We start from the raw sequence: 20,230 nt of genomic DNA on the forward strand, positions 1-20,230 counted from the left end.
TTCTCTAGCCACATTTTCATAGAGGTGTAGTCCGTTTAATAAAATGTTAACAAAAAAGTAAATGATGATTATTTACAAATAACATTTGCAGAATAAAAAGCTATTAATTGTTTTTTAATGTTTGGTGTTTTGTAGAGGTTCAATGTGTATCATTCGACTATTTTGGACTTACTTCAGCAGTAATTCTATTATCAGTGGTTGTTTAGAGTAAACTGTAAAATTTTTGCACATTTTAATACATATTATATAACACTATTTTTATATTCCTTTTCAATTTAGTATCAACGAGAGGAAATTACTTACACATTTGTGGACTTTCAAGATAATTCTTTGTGTCTAGAACTTATCGAACGGCCGCCAAGGTGTATATTTAAGTTGCTTACTGAGCAATGTCATATGCCTAAAGGTTCAGATACGGCTTATTTAAATAACATGCATACAGAGTTTGAACAGAACCCCTATTACATAAAAGGCAATGATAAGCGACACTGGGAAACCGAATTTGGCATTAAACATTATGCTGGAGATGTTATATATACGGTTGATGGATTCGTGGAGAAAAATAAAAATGTTCAACAAGATGTTTTGTTTGACAATATGAGCCGAAGCGAAAATGCATTCATTCGCGAACTGTCAAGATTTCAGGTAAGTACACTTAAAAAAAAGTTTACTTGGATCCAAAGATGTTGACCTTGCTTTAAGGATTTTGGTATTGTTTCCGAGCCAAAGATGCGGCTTCTTTAAAATAAAGACATTTTTTAGGACCTCCCTGGCTTTAAATCTAGGATCGATAAAATTAAAATTGGATACAGGTCATCGAATTTTCATTCTCTGTTTGCGATATAAATATTAATAAAGGTATTCATGTACAAACAAACTCCAGTTTCAAAATCCAAATTATGCCAAGTACTTCAAAGTAAAAACTGTTTTCTTAATGCTAAAAAAAAACTTTAAACCAAAGATACAAATCCTTAAAATAAGTCTTAGCCAATATTTTTTTATCTTAAATTTAAAAATTCAATATGTCAGTTGATTTAAAGACGATTTCTTTCAATTAAAAATGTTTTTCTTTATTTTAAGGAATATTTGCCTTACTTCAAATATCTACAACTTCAACAGAGGGACGCAAAATTTCAAGATTTGTGTCCTAAATTTAATGAAAAAATTAATGAAGCAAGGATTATAAACATTCTTTTAATTAAAATGTCATTATTTTAAAGAATTTTGTCCTTATCATTGCGTAAATCTCGAGTACTAAAATTTAAGTTGCATAATCTTCCATATTAGGTCAAAATTTTTTTCAGTGTATAAAATATATCAATATCTATTAAATGATCTCTACTCTGAAAAAAATATTACCGTAAGCACAAAGATTTCGTGGTCTTTAGATATGAATGCGAAATTTGCTTAGCATAGATAATTAATTTCTCTGATACCAAGTATTTTTACTCGACCAAAAATCGATAAACTTTTCAATGAGGAGTTTTGTCCTTAAAGTTAGGATAATGACATTAAAATGGGAAATATTACATAAAATAAAATTCTATTGTCCTAAATATTGGGAATAAATCTTCAATATTATCGTATCGTAATCGTAAACGTATTAAAAAATATGAGATGTTTTTCAAGACCTTGTTAAATTTTCTTTTATGTAAAGATTGCATAAAATAAAATTATATTGTCCAAAAAAGTGGGAATAAATCTTCAATAGTATTGAAATCGTAGTCTGTCGAGTTGTTTCCCAGTATCATGTACTCAAATTTGAAAGATAATTGCGTTTTAAATGCATTCTTAGTGCAATTCTTCGCTTCATTGGCTCGGAATTAATTATTAAAATAATATATAACTAAAACTTATTTACCAGTTTAAAAATTTACATTATAACAAATACTTCTTTAAATCAAAAATGTTTTGCTTCACTTTAAATAATATTTGTGTCATAGTTCAAAGACATGCGACTTAAAAAATGAATGCTAATTTCTTTATTTTAAATAAATATGTCTTCAATATTGTGTAAACTCCTTATCCATATCCTTACATGAGCTTTGTAAGGAGAAAGTCCATAACTTTGTAAATTATAATATTTGCTGAAGATGTTCACCGATGGTGTATCGAAATATCTGAGAACATGAGCTCAAGTCAAACGAATAATCCCAAATTGTAATTTTTGAAAACATTTTTTACGTTGAAGTATCTGTTATATTTTGGATTCTTATACCCTGCGCCACACTGTGGAAAAGAGTATTATAAGTTAGTGCATATGTTCGCAACACCCAGAAGGAATATTGCTCAGGGCCGGCCCCTGAGTTGATCTAGCCATGTTCGTCCGTCCGTCTGTCTGTGAGCACATTTTTGTAATCAACGTCTAGGTCGCGATTGTAGTCCAATCGACTTCAAATTTGGCACTAGTATGTGTTTTGGGTCAGAATAGAACCCTATTTATCGGTTCAGTTTTAGATATAGCTCCCATATATATCTTTCGCCCGGTATGGACTTATATGGCCACAGAAGTCAGAGGTTTGTCCTGAGTTGCTCTAAATTTTGTACGGGGAGTAGAATTAACGTTCTGGATATGCATTTGGTTTAAATCGGTTCATATTTAGATATAGCTTCAATATATATGTTTTTCTGATTTCGGCAAAAATGGCCAAAATACCAACATTTTCCTTGTATAATCACCACTGCTACGTCGAAAACTTGTAAAAATGACTTAAATTTTCATGTATTCATAACATATCTATCGACCGACAAATCATAAATACATTTTCGCGAAGTTGCCAAAAATTTTAAATTTAAATTTAAATTTTCCCATATTTTTTACTAACATTGTGTTCCACCCCAGGGCATTAGCCGACTTAAATTTAAGTCTATAGATTTTGTAGAAGTCTAACAAATTTGTCCAGATCGAGTAAGATTTAAATATATGTATAGGGGAGCAAAAACATTCCGATCCAAAGAAGCGGATAATTGAAGTAAGGATACATTTACGATACAATTCTCTTTTAAATTTGAGTTTTGCGTATTTGATTCTAAGAAACAAATTTTAATTTATTCGATTTTTCAGTTCTTTGTTAATGTGCTATCAACGTCCTTTAAAATGTGTTAGCGACTCGACTGTAATAGAAATTAAGCTGTGTTTCATGAAACTAACCTAGACAAGGAAAAAATTATATCGAAGAAATACGTATTCTATGCTGAACAAAATTCTTTTTTTGTATTTTAATTAATCACATAAACCTTTCTATAAAGTCAATTTTTAGTGTAGGATGAAAGGTAATCGACAATTTTTTATGTTTATTTTAGGAAACAGTGACCTCGTCTACTATCCAGAGAGGAACTTCCAAAGCGAAAGTGACAGTGAGCGATCATTTCAGGCAACAGTTGTTAGCTCTAATTGATGTTTTGCAAAACTCAAAAGTATGGTAAGTAATATCTATTATTCTGAAAAGAGTTTTTGTTCACACTATTGACAGTTTTAGCAGCCAACGATTTGCACATTGTAGCGTATAGTATGCTCAATATGTGGTTACCTCTTATCGAAGGCATGCTGTGTCACCATATTGGGAAGAATATCTTAGGAGTAATGAGTTACTCTCGTGAAGCCAAATCTTGAGATCGATTTATACATCAGCTGTATTAGATTACAACTTCTATACGATCAAGATGTAAACTATGGAGATCGGCTTATATAGGAATTACATTGTATTATGGATCCATATGGTAATTTCAGTTTAGGTTAGTGGAGGTAATATATAAACTTCACACACCGACGCTTACTGGATGTCCAAGAAGAGTCCAGTACTGAAAATGTTTATTTTGTGCAAAAATCAAATTGAAATATATTTGTATGGGGGGCTATTTATGTAATGATGGGACTTGCTAAGTAATATCAGAGAGTAGGAAATCCAATAGGAAGAACCGGGCTCTTCTGCAAAGAAAACAAATGTCAACCGTATAGATCTCGCACAATGACCGCAGTGTTTGGTTATAGAAAAATTTAATAGAGTGAAAGCATATATAAATATGTATATACAGCAAAAAGTTCGGCCGCGACCATGAATCAATATAAGTCTTCTTTGAATAAGGAATGGAGCGATAAAAACCATTTTCGACAATCGGATTGAAAATGCGGTATCTAGAAGCCCAAGACCCCAAATCGGGGGTCGGTTTATATGTGGGCCATATAAAAAAACTAGACCGTTATAGCCCTTATAGCCCGATATATTTGACCTGCCTGTAAATAAAAAACGAATCTGTGCCAATTACAGGACGCTAGCCCTATTATTGAAAGTTGTAGCGTGATTACAACAGACAGACGGACATGGTTATATTGTCTTAGAATTTTTCCCTGATCAAGAATATAAATTAAATCGTTTTATAATAAAAATTTAAAAAAAATATATTTTTTTACTGAACCAAACATTAGGGTTTGTAGTCAATTTCCCTAATCTTTTATAGTTGTACTTTATGCTGATGTTGGGTATCGGGTATCCGCGTGTTGTGTGCATTGACATTGCACAACCTGTGGCAATTGACTTGGCATGTCCCACGTTACCTGTTGGTTGCTTAAGTCGACATACGAATGTACTATCGGCGGAAATTGAAAATTTGCTGCAAAAATTATTTACAATCTATCTAGTATCTCCAAATATCGATATTTCTTATCAAAATCAAATGTTACCAACAAAAATGGAGTCAATCCCCCTTATTCCAGGTGCGTTACTATAGAGGGGTCGAAATTGTAATTCCACTTGGAATACTATAAAATATCCTCATATATGGAGTTTAATTTATACTTGCTTATTTTCCTTATTCAGAAAGCGGCTTATCTCCAGAACTTGACGTAAATAGTATAAAACAGTTGCAATTTTATTAAATTAATTTTATTAATTAGTTACGATTAAACAAATTTAAACCATCACAATCACTTTATTCCGTATCTAAGTCTTAATTCCGTCCATCTGTGTTTGTTGTTCGCAGGATTCCGGTCGCAATTATTAACCGATTTCGATAAAATTTTTACAACGTGACAAACACTGTTGAATTTGGAAAAAAATGATCAAAGTTAGATATGGCCCCCATATATAACAGGTTGGCTGATAAGCCCCCGGTCTAACAAAGAAAAACACATTTTTTTTGTCAAAATTCGTTTTTATTATTTAACATAGTTCCCTTCAAGAGCCATACAACGATTATAACGACCTTCCAATTTTTTGATACCATTTTGGTAATACTCTTTCGGTTTTGTCTCAAAATAGGCCTCAGTTTCGGCGATCACCTCTTCATTGCAGCCAATTTTTTTCCCTGCGAGCATCCTTTTGAGGTCTGAGAACAAGAAAGAGTCGCTGGGGGCCAGCTCTGGAGAATACAGTGGGTGGAGAAGCAATTCGAAGCCCAATTCATGAATTTTTGCCATCGTTCTCAATGACTTGTGGCACGGTGCATTGTCTTGGTGGAACAACACTTTTTTCTTCTTCATATGGGGCCGTTTTGCCGCGATTTCGACCTTCAAACGCTCAAATGTGAGCTCGCGCGGCACCCATTTTGCACAGAGCTTCCGCATATCCAAATATTGATGAATGATATGACCAACACGTTCCTTTGATATCTTTAAGGCCTCTGCTATCTCGATCAACTTCATTTTACGGTCATTCAAAATCATTTTGTGGATTTTTTTGATGTTTTCATCGGTAACAACCTCTTTCGGGCATCCACTGCGTTCACCGTCCGCCGTGCTCATTTCACCACGCTTGAATTTTGCATACCAATCAATTATTGTTGATTTCCCTGGGGCAGAGTCCGGAAACTCATTAGCAAGCCAAGTTTTTGCTTCCACCGTATTTTTTCCCTTCAGAAAACAGTATTTTATCAAAACACGAAATTCCTTTTTTCCATTTTTTCACAATAACAAAAGTTGTTTCACAAAAGACGCTATATCTCTCAAACTAATTGCCTTACAGACGTCAAATTTTGACACGAATCATTTAAAGGTTGGTACTATATAAAAATAATATGCATTTAATACTAGCGACGCCATCTATGTGTCAGACCGGGGACTTATTAGCCAACCTGTTATGCATCGCCCGATTTCGACAAATGAGATCATACTGTGCTTATTTACTATCCTATTGTCTTCAAATTTAACACAAAATAATTCTTTATAGTGCCCTTAAAGTGTGGAAATTCGGTTCAGATTTATATATAGCTCCCATATATATGTATCGCCCGTTTTTCAAAATTTAACTATAGAACCCTTATTTATTAACCGATCTTACTCAAATTTGGTAGAATGTAATCTTCTGTAGTATTACTATACCTGCAAAAAATCCTCAAAATCGGTTCAGATTTAGATATAACTCCCATATATATGTATCGCCCAATTTTCCCAATTTTGGCCATAGATTGCCTATATCGGGCCTATATCGGACCCTTCTCTTGTGGCTTTCACACTTCCTTTTAATATAATTATTTGTGTTTATCAGAAAGTAAAGATATCCTGGTTTGGTTTTCATTTTTATCCTTTTTGTTTTTCAGCCAAAATGAGAATAATACGCTATCTTCACTATTTCTAGAAAAATTACATTTATTTTAGTATGGGCAAGTTTGGGCAGAAAAACTTTACAGCTCGTAAAAGTATACTTCCTCACGAACTATAATAAGCAAAGATTTTCATGAACAATCGTTAACAACTCTAGTTCTATTCCTCGCACGTATGTACTAAAATTTTCACAACAAAACAGCACTGTTGAATTCACAAATTCAAGTCCAAAAACAAAAATATTTTTTAAAGTGTTTACCACATTTTGAACTACTAATCCTTCTTTTAGAGTTTTCTTTTAGTGTTTTCATTCTTTGTCTCTTGTTAAATCGTGATATTATTGGTAACGTTATTATCAAGAAGGTGTTCCAAGTTTATATTCCTGTACTGGGTAATGTCTATCGTATTGAGTGTAGCGTTCGAATAGTCCAGAATGCTAAATTCTGCCAATAAGTAATCTGAAATATGAGTAATGATTTGAATTTCTAATAAGACTCTTACCCTGCCTGTTTCAGTCAGGACTGTGGTAGTGCGGTCTTCTTTTACTATCTCGTCTTCGAAACGATTTTGTACCCAAACTTTTATTCTTTATACTCTGCGCCACACTGTGGAACTTATAATACGTTAGTGCATATTTTTGTAACACCCAAAAGGAGACGAGATAGACACATGGTGTCTTTGGCAATAATGCTCAGGGTGGGTCCCTGAGTCGATATAACCATGTCCGTCCGTCCGTCTGTCTGTGAAGTAAAGGTCTGCACAAGTATGCTTGAAAGCGATTTCAAATGGCTTGAATTTTTATAGAACATTCAAAACATCAGCGCTTCGCAAAACAAACCGAACAAATACATCGTTCGACGGCAGCATGGCTTGAAAACACAAGCACAACAAAAGGCAATCGAAACCAAAGCAAGCATAACAAATATCAAATACATGTTGCATAGAACATGTTCCTACTTGGGTTATAAATGTTTTGCGTGGGTTATGCATGTTCTACAGAACCTCAAGCAGCACAGCACATTGGTGTGATTTAATTTTGTTTATTTCTAGAGTCGAACTTTTAGGATTAAAAATGAAAATAAATTACATTGACTTTCAATTTTAACATAAAAGAATTTTTAATTTTTTTTATAGGTTTATAGTAAAAAAATATAGTTATTTCATTTAAAATAAAGGAAAATAAAATACCATTTCATGGTTTCATTTAATAAAACTATCAGTTCTTAAAAAAAAGACAATTGTTTTGTCTTTTTAGATTTGAAATAAATTTGTTTAATTTCTGAATATTGAGAATCTGATTGATTGGATGTCTAAAATTATACCATTTGTTAGTCTATTTATAACAATATAAAAAAAATAATCACATGGATTTTACATTCAAAAAAAGTTTACTTGGATCCAAAGATTTTGACCTTCCCTTAAGGATTTTGGTATTGATTCCAAGCCAAAGATGCGGCTTCTTTAAAATAAACCTATATGGCCTTAAATCTGGGACCAATAAAATTAAAATTAGGATTTAGATCTTTCATTTCATTTTCGGTAGATTAATAAAGCTTTTCACGTACAAATAAATGCCAGTTTAAAAATTCAAATTATAGCGTATACTACAAAGTAAAGATGTTTTCTTAATTCCAAAAAAATAATGTAAACCAAAAATGCTAAATCTTCACCAACACGCACGCACCAACTGTCCCAGCATTTAATTTTTTGCTTTCAGCTCTTTTAGAAGATGTTCCAAGCATAACAAAATGTTGCAAATACTTCAGAACATGCATACAGGTTCTATAATGCTTGCAACTTTGATGCTTGGTTTCGAATAGAACCTTCAAAACATCGTTCGTTTGCAACCAAATATGGGTAGGTTATGTTCTGATATTTGTTTTATTTGATGTTTGAATGTTTTGCTTATAGCTATGTTTTGAAAGTTCTATTCATGTTGCAGAACATTTTGAAATTTGAAAATTCAAATATGCTTGTGCAGACCTTTACTGTGAAGACATTTTTGTGATCAAAGTCTAGGTCGCAATTTAAGTCCAATCGCCTTCAAATTTGGCACATGTTCCTAATTTGGGTCAGAATAGAACCCTATTGATTTTGGAAGAAATCGGTTCAGATTTAGATATAGCTCCCATATATATCTTTCGCCCGATATGCACTAATATGGACCCAGCAGCCAGAGTTTTATACCGATTTGCTTGAAATTTTGCACAAACATAACACTTAGTCGTATAGTCAAGTGTGCAAAATTTGATTGAAATCGGTTCAGATTTAGATATAGCTCCCATATATATCTTTCGCCCGATATGGGCTTATATGGCCCAGAAGCCAGATTTTTGGCCGAATTTGGTTGAAATTTTGCACTAGGAGTACAATTAGTAGTATCGTCAGGTGTGCAAAATTTGATTGAAATCGGTTCAGATTTAGATATAGCTCCCATATATATCTTTCGCCCGATATGGACTAATATGGTCCTAAAAGCCAGAGTTTTGACCCAATTTGTTTGAAATTTTGCACAGGGAGTAGATTTAGCATTGTAGCTATGCGTGCCAAATTTGGTTGAAATCGATTCAGATTTAGATATAGCTCCCATATATATCTTTCGCCCAATATGCACTTATATGGACCCAGAAGCCAGAGTTTTATCCCGATTAGCTTGAAATTTTGCGATAAATCATAAATAAACTTTTGCGAAGTTTCCTTAAAATTGCTTTGTTTCCCATATTTTTTTTTACTAAAATTGTGTTCCACCCTAGTGCATTAGCCAACTTAAATTTTGAGTCTATAGATTTTGTAAAAGTCTGTCAAATTCTGTCCAAATCGAGTGATATTTAAATGTATGTATTTGGGACAAACCTTTATATATAGCACCCAACACATTTGACGGATGTGATATGGTATCGAAAAGCCTCACCAAAGCTGAACCGCGGATTGTCGCGAGAGTCACCGAGATCTGTGAAGAGGAAGCCCTTGATGACTCAATTGAAGCGGCTGATGTGACGGTGGTTGAAAATTTGGATGGTTCTACGGTTCCTCCAGATAAATCTTCACCATTGTAAGGCCGCTTGTGCTGCCTTAAAAGTTCTCCTGATGAAAGGAGACATAGATATAGTTCTTATTCAAGAACCATACATATATAAGAACAAGATCTGTGAATTAAGCACTCCGGGTTTCAAACTTTTGCATAATACCGGTAACGATATAAATCGAGCATGTATAATTGCTAAAAACGAACTAAACTTGTTTCTGCTTCCTTCATTGAGCAATGCAGACACTGTCGTAGCCAGTCTAGAGATATCCACATGCAAATATTGGGTATCTTCGGTCTACATGGGACATGATAGGGATATGCCACCCTGTGCCGTTAAGACCTTAGTTGAGGAGTCACTAAAAACAAAGATAAAACTCATTATGGGATGCGATGCAAATGCACATCATAGTATTTGGGGAAGTAGTGATACTAATGCAAGGGGAGAGTCGCTAATAGAGTTTATTTTGCGTACTAACCTGGTAGTTTGCAATAAGGGAGATGCACCAACCTTCGTCACCAGGAACAGACAAGAGGTTTTGGACGTAACGTTGACCTCTCCGGAACTGAATGATAAGATATCTGAGTGGCAAGTTTTGAGGGAACATAGCTTCTCAGATTATCGCTACATCAGTTTCAGATTGGCTGTTCGTACTTCAAAGACCATATTTCCGCCAAATGTTAGGAAAGCTGATTGGAATAGGTATAGGGAATCGTTCAATTTGATGATACCGGAAGTGCCGGAGACAAATATGTGCACTGTGCAAGATATCGAACACGCAGTGGAGCGGATTACTAAGGCCTTCAACATTTCACTGAAAGCTGCATGCCCTAGAGGAAAGCCAAGGGGAAAAAATCGGCCGCCATGGTGGACTACGGAGTTAAGTAATATGAGGAAATCCTGCAGGAAGCTCTTTAACAAAGCAAAGTCCACAAGAGCTCCGGAGGATTGGAACACTTACAAGATGAATCTGAGAGAATATAAACGAGAACTGAGAAGGTCTCAACAAAACTCTTGGGATGATTACTGTAGCAGTATTGAGAATACGTCAGAGGCTTCCAGACTACGGAAGGTACTAGCATCCACTAACACCGCTCCAGGTTTCATTAAAACATCGGAGGGAAATTGGACAACGTCCAGTGAGAAGACGTTGGAGGTACTTTTGGACACACACTTCCCTGGAAATCAGACGGTTGAACCATGTTCCGGCGGTGTAACAGGGGCTCAGCGATCATTTCCTATCGAGGAAATTGTGTCGGAATCTAGAATAAAATGGGCTTTAAATAGCTTTGGACCATTCAAATCCCCCGGACCTGATGGAATTACTCCGGCGGAGTTACAGGCAGTGGCTGGAAGAATTATCCCCTGGTTGACGGTGATATATAAACAATGTGTAAACTTAGCATATATTCCAGAAAAGTGGAGGGAAACAAACGTCGTCTTCATACCTAAAGCAGGAAAAGCCTCTCACTCGAGTGCGAAGGATTTCCGACCAATCAGCTTATCCTCATTCCTACTTAAGACCCTGGAGAGGATGATAGACATGTATCTTAGAACTACCGTGGATTCAGGTTTGCTCTCGAAACGACAGCATGCATACTCGAAGGGCAGGTCTACTGAGACCGCATTACATGAACTAGTCAGCTTTATTGAAAGCTCACTATCTATCAAAGAATACACAATCGTGGCATTTCTAGACATCGAAGGGGCGTTCAATAACGTCCATCCGAGCTCGATATTAAATGGACTGACAACTCTGAATGTTGATCCAGGTATTCTTAGGCTGTTAGACGAACTTCTAATGAAGAGACGTATTTCAGCCACACTAGGGCAAGCAAACATACAAAGGTATGTGAACAGAGGCACTCCCCAAGGAGGAGTTCTATCACCTGTTCTTTGGAATGTTGCTATAAACAACCTTCTGGTTTCTCTAGAAAAAGAAAGGATAAAAGTGGTGGCATACGCAGATGATGTGGCGCTAGCAGTCAGGGGAAAATTCCCATCCACAATCGGAGATATTATACAGAGAGCTCTCCGGATGACTGAGAAATGGGCGAAAGATAATGGTATTGGTGTAAATCCAGCAAAGACAGAAATAGTCATGTACTGCAAAGATCGCAAAACTCCCACGGTTAGGCCCATTTCCTTAGGGGGTACTGAAATTCCCTTTGGTGAGTGTGCAAAATACCTTGGCGTTATTTTGGACAGGAAGCTGAATTTTAGGCTTAATATTGAAGAGAGGGCGAGAAAAGCCACGGTAGCTTTGTACTCGTGCAAAAAGGCAATAGGGAAAAAGTGGGGACTAAGACCAAAAATTGTGCATTGGCTATACACGGCAGTGGTTAGACCTATAATGCTATATGGTGTTGTAGTCTGGTGGCCGGCACTTCAGAAACCGACTTGTTTAGATAAAGTTCAGCGTATGGCGAGCTTATGTATCTCAGGCGCATTTAGTAAGACAGGAACAGACTCCCTTAATGTCATGCTACATCTATTGCCTTTAGACATTTTGGCCAAACAGTCAGCTGCAACAACGGCTGTGCGGTTGCGCGAGCTATCGCTGTGGTCGGAAAAAATGTACGGTCATAGTTCGGTCCTCAAAGTAATGCCAGATGGGCCTAACGTAGTGGATTACACCCTGGCAAAACCACTTTTCGACAAAAAGTTTGAAACTCTAATTCCCAACAGTGAGGCGTGGTGTACACAGACCCCGGGGAATAAAAGATATATAGATTTCTATACTGATGGCTCCAAATTGAATGGACAAGTGGGGTTCGGAGTATATTCTAAAGATCTGGAAATTCGAATAGCGAAAAGATTACCTAATCACTGTAGTGTTTTTCAGGCTGAAATATTGGCAATAAGAGAGGTGGTGAATTGGCTGAGAAGTAATGTTCCAACAAATATTGGCATTAATATATACTCAGACAGTCAACCTGCAATAAAATCCTTGGACTCTGTGTTCCTTAACTCAAAAACGGCCATAGACTGCCGCAAATCTCTCAACGAGATGGCTGAGCAGTACAATATTCACCTAATATGGGTGCCTGGTCATAGGAACATACCGGGGAACTGTGAAGCAGATGTGTTAGCAAGGCTAGGAACTACCTTACATATTCCAGGGGAACTAGAATCTGTTGGTATGCCTCTGGCCACCTGCAAGCTCTTACTGCGTGAGAAGGCTGTTATGATGGCCAATATTCGATGGGAAAATTGCAAGGGTTGTAACGACACCAAGCAAATATGGCCCCATTTAAACTTAAACCGCACACTAGATATGCTAGTGTTCTCAAGGCGTCAGATAGCACTCCTAATATCTGCTATAACGGGTCGCTGCCTGATAGGCGAATTTGCAAAAACTATAGGTGCGAAGTATAATGACTATTGTATAAGCTGTCATGACGAGGAGGAAAAGGAATCAATTAAACACCTCTTGTGTGAGTGTCCTGCTTTTTGTATAAGGCGTAAGCGAATTTTAGGAGCATATAGCTTTAGATTACTGGCTGACCTTGAAAACGTTAACTTAAGCAGTTTGTTAATGTTTTTGGAGCAATCTGGTTGGTTCCACAAAAGTTAATAATAGAGAAGGTTCAGTGGTTAAGACTAGAAGTGCCCATATGTAATAGGTACTTTTAGTTAAATGTGGTATCACAATGGACTGAATAGTCTAAGTGAGCCTGAAATTTAATCGGGCTGCCACTTTAACCTAACCTAACCTAACCTATCGAAAATTTAGATCTACAAAGCGGTGCAGGGTATAACATAGTCGGCCCCGCCCGACTTTAGACTTTCCTTACTTGTTTTTACATAAATTACTTAGGAGTATAAGCTTTTATCGGTTGTCTCCTTTTGTTATGGTATTCCAGATTAGAGGTGTGCACGTGACACGAAATTGTCGTGACTCACGAAAATTTTAGTGTCTCATGCGTGAGTCGTGTGCGTGACTAACAAATCAAATATCGTGCGTGAGCGTGAGTCACGAAAATAATTTGTTAGTTAGTGTGCGTGAGTAACTAATATCGCAAAAATATGCTCACGAAAATAATCCCGTCCACGGACATAAAACGTCTACGAGTTGACACCTGACATGTTAAGAGTTCAATAATGCTCTCAATTTTAATCATGCTCATGATTTCAGGCACGTCGTGAGCGTGAGTACTACCAAAAAATATAGTGCGTGAGTAAGATTTTTCCGTCGTGAGTGTGCGTGAGTAAAATATTACTCACGTGCACACTTCTTTTCCAGATCCTTTGCCTGCTTCTGTTCTAGCCTTTCGATATTATTTATCCTAACCGTCTCAATGTACTATGGTGAAAAGTCGAATGTTAGTCCGAAATACAAAACTATTCGTTTTTGTCCATGGTGGAGTTAACAGTATGATTGTATTCATTTTCCGACCTTTCCAAGAGCTCCCCCGAATTCCTAGATGTCGCATCGTCTTTCAAGCATTGCATAATTTCAGCGAGAGTAGAATGAGAGCGCTATACTTGACCATTTACTACGCTCTTGTATGATGGTTTCGTGAAGATTTCTATGCCCATCTGATCCTTCTTCATAAATAATAATGATTTCAAATTCAGTGAAAGCCTATTGTCCATTCGGACAATGGGCTTTCGGCATTCCGTATGTGAACGATAATTTCCAAAGAGGTTTTCTAATTGATTCAGTCGATCTTCCGTCTACACCCTCAAAAAAATCGCTTCTTTAACATATGTTAATATGTTTGTTTTACGTGAACATATTATATGTTTGGAAGCATTTTGAGCCCAAAAATATTATATGCTTGGAAGAATTTTTCCCAAAGACGATTGTGCTCATTCCCTAACATGCTCGTAATTTTCACTTCCACGAAATATTTTAGTTCTTGGCACCTTTTTCTGTAATACAAATAATGTTGAAGAAATTATTCACTTTTATAATTTTTTTTAAATTTTACCTTTCGCCTGCACGGAGAATCGAACCGAGGACCATACACTTTTTAAGCCAACACACTATCCACTGGGTTACGTAGCTGTTATAGTCACTAGTAGACAATTATCGTTATAAGTTACATTTATATAGCATAGTTTGCAGCGCCCACGAGCCCATGCAAACATAACATTATTTAACAGAAACATACATTTGTTTGCCACGTGGTGCAGTGTTTAGCATGTCTGCCTTGCATGCAAAGGGTCGTGGGTTTTTTTTAATTTACACATTTATATTTATACTATATTAATAATGAAACTTCGAAATGTGGGTTATTAAAGATTTATAGTCAGTAACAGTGCTTGATATAAACGAAATTGACTGATTTTTGGACAAAATATTTTTTTTATTGCAAAACCAACAATTTTGTAACAAAAATCTGTTTTTGGTACAAAACTTTAAAATTTTGAAGGAATTCAAAAACTCTGACAAAAGAAGAACGTGGAGTCGAGTATAAACATACATAAATAATTTTATAATACACGCAAAGAAAAAAAAAACGTTTGGAAAACGTGTACCGAAAACGTTTTTCTTTTGTTAGAGTTTTTTGAATTGCTTCGAAAATTTTAAACTTTTATCACCAAAAAAAATCGTTTGTTACAAAGTTTTTATTTTTTCAATAAAAAAAGTTATTTTTGAAACAACAACAGAGTCCATTTCGTTTATATCAAACACTGTTCTTTTCTGACTTTTTGTCTTTAATAAAACACCTTTTTCAGTTCAAAATTTAATATAGTACAATGTAATGTTGAACATTTTTTCGGAATCTTCCGAACATATGTGGAATGTATGTAAAAAAAAAAAAAAAAAACTTTGGTCGAAGCAGGGATCGAACCCACGACCCTTGGCATGAGAGTCAGACGTAGCAACCACTGCTCCACGGTGCCAAACTAAATGTTTGTTTCTGTTAAATAAACTTTGTTTATTGAGTTCGTGGGCGCCACAAGCTATGCTATATAAAAATAACTTATATGGATAATTATCTATTGATGACCATAACAGGTACATAGCTCAGTGGTTAGTGTGTTGGCTTACAAAGTGCATGGTCCGCGGTTCGATTCTCCGTCCAGGCGAAAGGTAAAAAAAAATTTTAAAATTTATAAATTCGTATAATTTCTTCTACATTGTTGGTATTACAGGAAAAGGTGTTAAGAACTAAAAAACTCAAAAAGAAAGATGTGAGGGAAAATGCAATTAGGAAGAAAAAAATTTTTTTAGTTAGTCTTTATGAAATTGTTGTTACATCCTGGAAAAGAATAAATGTTTATCACAAAAAGTATATACTTTTCTTCTAAATACACTTCCTTACAGCGAAAAGCAAATAAGAAACGAACTTTGTTTGTCTAAAATTTCGTTTGGGAGGAAAGAATTATTTTTTTGCGTGTATAAACATAAATTTATTTAGGCGTGAACAGTTTTTTACTAGCATTTAACACCATCGCTCTAAAATGCCTTTTATTTTTCTTTAATAATTTATTTTAAAGAAAATAAATTTTTTACATTGTTTTAGCTGCAAAACTCGAACTTAATGCCCGCTTTTATATTTGAAGGTATTCGTCAACTCCTCGTGGACAACTTATTAATAAAGAGGAACTAAACTTTGTTTTTATACATTTTAGTGTGTAATTTTTCACTATTTCCTCCTTATTTCATTTTAATGTCCCAAATCTAAAAATAGTATAGTGCCCTTTCGTTATTTTTATGAAGATCCCTGATTTCTTTTATCGAGCCAAGAAAAAAAAAAATTGTGCCCATAATGCCAAAATGATAAACAAAACACATGCCCACACATACTCGTACATAAAATGCTGCTCTCAAGGCGAAAACATATGCTGTTTGTTTTTCAAATGTCTATTCTCTTGGTTCCGAATGTCTATTCTCTTTATTCAAATTAAATAATATTTAGACTTAAGCATATCAAATTTTTGGCCTTATCATAAAACAGTTTTCCGAAACAACATACAAACGGTTTCACAGCAATTGTTCTCTTTTGATTCTTTTGCTGTGTTATGTTGACATCTTTCGTCAACTCTCTCGGTTTCCATCTCTATACTCTCTCTGTCGCTTTGAATAAAATATCACAACATATGTATGTTTATATATGTTTGCATTCACACATATGATTTTTATGAAACATTCATGCCCCAAACATAATATATTCTAACATATTAAAATAGATGTCCCAAACATTTAGTGTTAGTTTAGGAACATTACATGTTTGCACTTAAATATATTGTGTTTTAAAATTGTGCCCGAAACACATTTTGTTTATATCGGAACATATGAAAAACATATTTTTCTAACAGTGTAGTATCGTCACCATGGCGTATTTTGAAATCTTATCCACAGGACATTCATTTGATACTCGAGTTTACTCAGACCCCTCTTTCCCACTGGGCACTCTGGGCACGTGCCCAGGACTCCGCGATAGATAAGGATCCGCTAGTTCTTGCCAGATTGCTGAATTTTATTATGAAGAAAAAGTTAGAAATGGAATGTTTGCATTTAACAGAATACTTGAAAATTGTGCGCAGTGACTGCATTAGGGAACGTTGCTTCTCCAAACTAACAGAAATTGAAAATTAATTGAAATTGAAAATTAATTGAAATTGAAAATTAATTAATGCTTCAAGATAGATTAACATTAGGGAGATCGCTGATGTCCATAGAAACCCAGGAAAGAAGAGTCGCCAAAAAAAAATAGTAAAACTGTGCTTTTTGGTTCCGGAAATGGTGCAAAATTGGCGCAGAAGCGATGAATTCAACATGGGCTTGTCATAGGACGGTTGTCCACCATTTCCACAGCCGTTGGAACGAATTCAGTGTTTTGGATGCAAATTAAATAAATTTGTGATATTTTGCCAAATAAATACATTTTTTATATTTTTTAATGATTTTTAATGCATTTTAACCTTTGTTCGAAACTTTTGACCTAAAATATTACAAAAAATTCGCAATTTTTTTGGAATGGATTTAGCATTTTTTTTCATTTTATTAATCCTTACTCTGTTTTTAACCTATTTGAAACAAAAAATTAAAATTACCCTTTGAAAACTTGAAAAAATCGAATTAAAATAACTTCCTGAGTAGTTAAAATAAAGAACATCTTTGGAGCACAGTTTTTGGAAGTGTTTTTAAAGTTGTGCCCTTAGAAGTACTTCCAATTTTTTTGCTGGGATGTGATGTTCTAAACAGCATAGAATTTGAAGAAGTGATTACCTATTTTGTCTCATCACAATTGACTGATTAGTCTAAGTGAGCCTGAAACTTAATCAGGCTGCCACTTTAACCTAACCTAAATAGGCCATTGTAGTCCTTTTGGAAAGTGGGATGTACCAAATTTAGTACAAGTGTACCAAATTTTACATCCGTGTATTCATCCCGATAGGTTAGAAAACATAAAATGTTGTTGTCGTAATGAGGTAGTAATAGTTGTATTTGAAAATGAAACAGTAAATATACCCAGCAAACAAATTTGGAAGTTTTTCTGAAGGCGCGACTTTAAAAGCACTTCCAAAAATGTCCTCCCAAGGGTGTTCTTCATTATAACTACACCGGAAATTCTTTTAATTTAATTTTTATAACTCGATTTTTTCATTTTTAATGCGTAATTTTAACTTTTTTCTTTTAAATGGGTTAAAAACAGAGTAATAATTAATGAAATGGTACAAATTATTCAAAAATTTTGTCGACAAAAATGATAAATCCATTCTAGAAAAATTGCAAATTTTAGAAAATATTTGAGGACAAACGTTTCACACAAGCGTTAAAATGCATTAACAATCATAAAAAATTATAAAAATAATTTATTTGGCAAAATATTTATCACAATATTTATTTATTTATATATATTTATATTTACAATCATAATGAATTATGAAAATAAATAGGTAATATAGGTGCTAACAACATAAGTTTTCGACTTTTTTCTGGGTAGTTTTTGTTTCATCAGCGCAATTTTTTCATGTGGAAACATTTCAGTTACAATCGTAGCTTAACATTCAGAAAACGCAGCCCTTTTATAAAATATCTATTTATATATGTATGTTAACATGTAAATGTTTTATTTTTATTTAGGTATGTGCGCTGCATCAAGCCCAACGGAGATAAAAAACCAGACTCATATGATTCAGACATGGTCCTGGATCAATTGAAATACTTGGGGATGTTAGACATAATTCGCATCCGACGAGAAGGATTTCCGGTTCATTTAACGTACTCCGAATTTTTGTCTAAATATAGGTGTATGTTGAAAATTAAAGCTCTTGAACTCACAAGACAGTATATTGTCGATATAATGTCAAAGTTGGACGTATCGGAAAAGGAGTGGCAGAGTGGAAAGTCCAAGGTTTTCCTCCGACCCAAGGCATATGAGTCTCTGGAAGAAAAAAGAAAAGCCGTTATTAACTCAAATGCTCTCATAATTCAAAAGAATTGGAAATGTTATTTTCAATCTAAACGTTACAATCGTATTCGGAATGCAGCTCTAAAAATTCAGCATGCTTACAGAGGATGGAATTTGCGCATTAAATTTCTTAGAATGCGGAGGGCTGCAATCGCTATTCAAAGCCATTTGCGAGGCGTGTATGCACGTGAGGTAAGTGTAAATATTTCTATACAAATACACGGAGGAAAATGACACTGTTTGAATTTCTCAAACATCATTTATCATAAGCAAACACATATTGCTCTGGAAGGAAAATCAGATAACATATGTCAATAGCTGGATAGAATCGTGGATATTAATTGAATATTGTTGATAACCTATCAATTGTGTTTAGATGTTTCTGTTTGTGTGGTATACTCTGTTATTAGTGTGTTCATCAACCTCTAGCAAAGTGGAGGCATTTTTATTCAGACTTTTTTCATATGTTTATGGGTAGATAACATTTCATGAAATTGTTGTTAATTTTAAGTTAAACGTTTCATCGTTCTTAAATGGATGTGGATGTAAATTGTCAGCTGATGCGATAGACTAATGGACAGTACAGAGATCTTTCTTGGCAAAGTGGAATATGGTTAATGTAAAGATGATGTTACTTCAATTTTGTTTTGTGAGAACATGCGGGTCGATGCCGCCGCTGAATATGTCGACTCAAACTTAACCGCCAATTAATCACAATTATTGATTTAAGTCAGAAAAACAAAAAAACATTATTAATAACACTAGTTTACACTGAAAATTTACACTTGATGAGAGTCGACTTTTCTAATGTATTTTGATGTTTAAAAATTTTTATGGAACAGTTTTTGAGATATCCCGTTATTTTCAGTTTTTCGCTCTTTTTTCAGTAAACAAATTATATCTCGAGTTAGAAATGTCCGATTATATCGCTTCTGTAACATGTACTCCGAAACACATTTTGCTTCAAGCATGCACATTTTTGGGTATTGCCTAAACATTTATATAGTTCCAAACATTTTGTATTTTTCAACCCAAACTCAATAATGTTGTCTTCCACAAAATATATGTTATTATGTGAACATATAATATGTGTGGAAGCATTTTGAGCCCAAAAATATGTTATGCTTAGAAGAATTTTCTCCCAAAGAAGATTGTGCTCAAAAATTGTTTTCTGTCTAATTGAATATTCCCTCACATCTTTCTCACTTCCAAGAGTTTTTTTAGTTCTTAGCGCCTTTTTCTATAATACAAACATTGTAGAAGAAAGTATTCAATTTTATAAATTTTTAACA

The 20,230-nt window shown here is 34.6% G+C and overlaps 1 protein-coding gene across 1 annotated transcript in view; it reads left to right on the top strand.

Moving 5' to 3' along the window:
- The window catches only part of Myo81F (unconventional myosin 81F), a 189,983-nt gene that overhangs the window by 79,927 nt on the left and 89,826 nt on the right, over nt 1–20,230 (top strand). Inside the window, exons 8-10 of the mRNA XM_075290991.1 lie at nt 280–645; nt 3,304–3,422; nt 18,611–19,130. Coding sequence (XP_075147106.1) covers nt 280–645; nt 3,304–3,422; nt 18,611–19,130 — 1,005 coding nt within the window. The remainder of the gene's footprint in view (nt 1–279; nt 646–3,303; nt 3,423–18,610; nt 19,131–20,230) is intronic.

This window comes from Haematobia irritans, chromosome 1 (assembly GCF_050003625.1).
Source record: "Haematobia irritans isolate KBUSLIRL chromosome 1, ASM5000362v1, whole genome shotgun sequence".
In the NCBI taxonomy this organism is placed as follows: Eukaryota; Metazoa; Arthropoda; class Insecta; order Diptera; family Muscidae; genus Haematobia; species Haematobia irritans.